At 54.4% G+C, this 4,703-nt stretch overlaps 1 protein-coding gene across 2 annotated transcripts; it reads left to right on the forward strand.

Annotated features, from left to right (window-relative positions):
- Positions 1–343: 343 nt before the first annotated feature.
- Positions 344–2,909, forward strand: LSM10 (LSM10, U7 small nuclear RNA associated). 2 transcript variants are annotated; one of them, XM_030869169.3, is made up of 2 exons: positions 344–678; positions 2,109–2,909. In XM_030869169.3, the coding sequence occupies exon 2, from the start codon at positions 2,133–2,135 to the stop codon at positions 2,502–2,504; it is 372 nt and encodes a 123-aa protein (XP_030725029.1). In that variant the 5' UTR covers positions 344–678; positions 2,109–2,132; the 3' UTR covers positions 2,505–2,909. The 2 variants fall into 2 exon arrangements, with proteins under 2 accessions (XP_030725029.1, XP_030725035.1); XM_030869175.3 differs by having other exon boundaries at positions 344–553.
- The last annotated feature ends 1,794 nt before the right edge of the window (positions 2,910–4,703 follow it).

The raw sequence follows: 4,703 nt of genomic DNA on the forward strand, positions 1-4,703 counted from the left end.
CCCCGCCTCCCCCGCCTCCCCCCGCCTCAGTAGATTTAAGGGTCGGGTCATCAGATCACGGAGCTTGTCTCCTTGGTCACCCCTACGACCAGAGCCCGGGAAAGTGTCCGACACACGGTGAAGGTTCAATGAATACAGCTGGCCCTCCGTATCCGCGAATGCGGAACCCTCCTATACGACGCCACTTCATAGAAGTGACTTGAGCATCCCTGGTTTCGGTATTCGCGGGGGTTCGGGAACTAACTGCCGAGGAGGGCCGACCGGATTCGCTGAACGGAAGAATGACTCCAAAATAGGAGAGAATCCAATGACGTAGGCCGCGGCTGCAGGAGCGCGAGTCACGCGCCCGCGAGGCCTTCTGGGGATTGTAGTTCCGGGCCCACCGCGGGGTCGCGGGCCCTGCGCGCAGCCGCGCTCTCGATGCTCCGGGAGGGCAGAGCGGCCCCTCGGTTGCCATGGCTTCTGAGTTCGGCCGCGGGAGAGGAGCAGCCCGGCTAGGCGCTCGCTAGTTTCGGCGGCGACGCGCAGCGGGACAGCGGAAGGAACGCGCGCGGTGGGTCCGGGAGCCAGGGGCGGAACGCTGGGGAACCAGGAGCCGCGGAGGCGGCGGGAGCGGGGCCAGCGTTTTCCTCCCGGTTGCTGAGCGTAGCTCCTCACCCAAGCCCACTCCCACGCTCTGTGAGTAAAGGGTGATCACCATCCCCCTTTTAGGGATTGGCTAACAGGCTTGAAGAAGCCAAGTGGCTTGCTCGAGGTCGCCCTCCTAGGAAGTGGCCGTCCTCAAGACCAGACCTGCCTCTTTGCAGTCACTGTGCTGCCCCAAACCCTTGCTTGGACACGTACTCCTGGTGAAGCCTGGGTGGGGTCGTTAGAGTCGGCCGGCCCAGCTCCTAGCCTCTCGTCAGTGGTATGGGTAGCTTGCCACACTTAATGCCACCCTGCACAGCCCTTTCGGTATCCTGAGTGAGGTCTTAAGGAAAGAAAAGAAAGTTCCACCAACTTGCACTCAGGGTCTGAAAATGGAGGATAGATACGACAAAGTTACATTAATACAGCATCAGGGCATAATCGAAAGCAAAGGAAAATACATTCAGTGTGGTGAGAGCTTGTTAGCCTCATTTAGCCTATGGTTCAATAGACGTGGAAACAGGTTCAGAGACATTAAGTAACTGTCTTACGTTTACAGAGTGTGGGTGGAGTGGGGAGTCGAACCTCCGTTTCTCTACCTTCAAAACATATGTGCTGTATATGCTACCGTTTCTTGTTTTCAATCAATTATCTAAATTTCTGGTTACATGTTGGCAGCATCCTGTAGACCAGTCGTTCTCAGTGCGCCCCAGGCCAGTAACATCAGCATCAACTGAGAATATTTTAGAAATGCCCATTCTTGGGCCCCACCTCAGACCGACTGAGTCAGAAACTGAAAGGTGGGCCCAGCAATCTGTTTTAACACGTTCTCCAGGTGATTCTGATGCAGGCAATTGAGAACTGGTGGTTCACCTGGGGTCACGTTAAAATGCAGATTCTCTAAGTAGGTCTGGGGAAAGCCTGGAGATTCTGTATTTCTAACAAGTGCCTGGGTAGCAAGGGTGTAAACTACACTTGAGAGCAGTGGTTCTCAAACTCAGATGCACGTTAGAATTACCTGGGGAGCTTTTAAAAAATAGGATACCTGGGACCCACCCCTGACCAAATGAATCAGAACCTCTGGGGTGTGGCAGCCAGGTAAAAACTCAGCGGATGATTCTAACATACAGTGAGGGTTCAGAACCACTGGTGTGGGGTTTAGAGCCAGGCAGAGATGGGTTTGAATCCCAGCACCTCCGCTTATCACCTGTGTGACCTTGGGCAAGTGACTTAACCTCTCCCGGCCATATTTTCCTCATTTATAAAGTGAGTATAAGTGATCCTTGGCTTGCAAGGTGTTGTGAGGATTCTCTGAGGTGTGTACATGAAGCACCTAAGGGTGCTCCATAGACACAGAAATTGGGGAGGTGGGCAGACTTGGGAATGTCTGGGCTGGGGATTTCGTGCTAACACCTGGTGGAGGTGAGTTAGCACCTGCACCCGCTAGCCTGCCACAGCTCCCCTCTGTGTGCCCCTCCCAGAGCGAGCAGCTGCAGTGTGGAAGAATGGCAGTGAGCCACTCAGTGAAGGAGCGGACCATCTCCGAGAACAGCCTGATCATCCTGCTGCAGGGCCTCCAGGGCCAGGTCACCACCGTGGACCTGCGGGATGAGAGCATGGCCCGCGGACGCATAGACAACGTCGATGCTTTCATGAACATCCGCCTGGCCCAGGTCACCTACACGGACCGTTGGGGGCATCAGGTCGAGCTGGATGACCTGTTTGTGACAGGCCGCAATGTCCGTTACGTCCACATCCCCGATGATGTGAACATCACCGCGACCATTGAGCAGCAGCTGCAGGTCATCCATCGGGTGCGCAACTTCGGCGGCAAGGGGAAAGGCCGGCGGGAATTTCCCTCCAAGAGCTATAAGTGAGCCTGTCCCCTCAGCCAGCCCTGGTCCCCACTCAGGTTCCTCCAAAGTTCTACTGAGCCAAAGCCTGCTCTCCCTCCCCGCCCAGAACCTGGGAAGGGAGGAGGGCCAGTCCAGAAGGTGGTGTCTGACAGACATCACCTGTCACAGCTGCCTTTCACAGGGTCCCACTCCCAGACTCACCCTGGGACCCAGAATTCTAGTTATCTGTCTGTGGCCTTGGGGTAGATGACAGTCCCCCCTTTGGATCATTATTTATCTGAATCTCTGATTTACTGGTTTAGGGAATGTGTCAGATAGCTTTCAGCCCTCTCCCAGTGAAGATTGTTAAATGTGCTCGGCCTGAGCATCCCCACTTCTCTTGTAATTGCGGTTTTTTTCTCACAAAACTAAATGGGATGCAAACAAGTCTGTGCCTCATGCTTTTCCCTCTGCGCTGGGCTCCCTGTTGGTCCTGTGTCGTAGGGTGCTGGGTCGCAAGCATGACTGCACATTGGAATCACCTATCTCACCCTCACCTATTTGGATTTACTTGGTATGAGGTGTGGCCTGGGCAGTGGGATTTTTTTTTAAGTTTCCCAGGTGATACGAATATGCAGCAAAGCTTGAGAATGTAGGAGAGGCCTTCAGTCTGGTCAGGGGGAAAGCGGCTCTTCTGTTCCGATTCCCTGTTGAAGAGGTTGTTAGTCTCATTGGCCTTTCCTGAGGTGGAGAGGCTGGAGTAATCCTGGGCCCTCCCCTCAAGTGTGGGAGCTCATCCCACAGCAAGAAATCAGGCTCCGATTCTGAGAGTCATTGGGTCTTCAGGGAAGAAGGCGTTCTCGGGGTTAGAACCCCAGCCTTCGTTGTAGCTGCCTTGCAGCCGTCCCAGCCCTGCCACCATCTCGGTAGAAGTGGCTCTGTCCTCTGGAACCAGAGAGTTTGTCTTCATCAAACAAACGTCCACAGCAGCTTTCATGCGCCAGGCCTTCTGCTGAGCACACATTGTCCAATAAGCTTTGGTCCCTTCTGGAGAGGGGCTTAGAATCTAGCAGAGGAGGTAATCATTTCCTGAGGGAGATTGGAGAGGAGTGTTCATTTGGGCGCTGGCAGCCCACGGTCACTGCATTCACATTCTAGCCCAGTCTGTCCAAGTGTTGTCCCTGGACCACCTCATCAGAACCAACTGAGATGTGTCTAGAAGAGCCACCTTCCTGGCTCCCCAGATTTGAAACAGAACCTGGAACCCGAGAATCTGCATTATCACACCCACCCACCCACCATGAATCTTCTGCCTATTGTATTTACTTCATTTCCCAGAGGCCCCAGAAGGCACTTAGACTCTGCCCTTTGCCTTCCGGAGAGAACACTGGGTCCTAGCAGGGAGAAAAACCACTTCTCTGAGTTTCCAGGCCCCTTTGACAGCTAGAGTTAAGGGGAGCAGCACAAGAAGAAGACTGCTGGTAAGAGAAACCAGAGGGCAGGCACAGAAAGGGCTTCCTCACTGTGGAAACGTCCATGTTCTCAAAGCCAGTGGGGAGAGAGCCACCCCTTCCGGTAAATGATGAACCGGAGGGAAGTCCGCACACAGCCTCCCTTGCAGACATTTCCCACGTGTCTGCAGATGCCCCCAAACTTGAAGAGGTCTCATGCTGGGAGTTTGGCCTAAGGATGGAGGAGAGGTCTAGGTCTGAGACTTTCACATCGGGAGCAGAGCAAGGAAGAGCCCCCAGGCCAGAGAGCCAAGTGGTAGGGCTAGCACGGGTTGCTGGGAAGAGGGGCTCTGGACATGTTCCATAAGCGTTGTGTACAGATGCCAGTGGGTCTGTATGGTTCTGAGGCAAGGCACTGGGAGGACAGGTGGGAGGGAGGGAACCAGGGTCCACTGAGACATACTCATGACGAGTCCCTGGGGTAGAGCACAGCTAAGTGTTCAAGCCCCAAGGTTATGGGTCTTGGCATCTGGTCCTGGATTGCTGGGAAAGGCTGGCAGGAGCCCAGGTGTAGGGGTGGAGGGAGCTCGGTGCCCGCCAAGCTATGGCAAGCCACGGGTCATTCATTCCACAAGTAATTTGAGTCACAGTGCTAGCTACTGAGGGAACATCAAGACAGAGGTCCTGCTCTCAGGGAGCTGATGTTCTGGAGGGGGAGACTAACAAAAGTAAACATATAGGCATCATGAAGGAAATAAACAGGGCCCTTTGAGAGAAGACAGGCGGTTTT

This window comes from Globicephala melas, chromosome 1 (assembly GCF_963455315.2).
Source record: "Globicephala melas chromosome 1, mGloMel1.2, whole genome shotgun sequence".
Taxonomy (NCBI): domain Eukaryota; kingdom Metazoa; phylum Chordata; class Mammalia; order Artiodactyla; family Delphinidae; genus Globicephala; species Globicephala melas.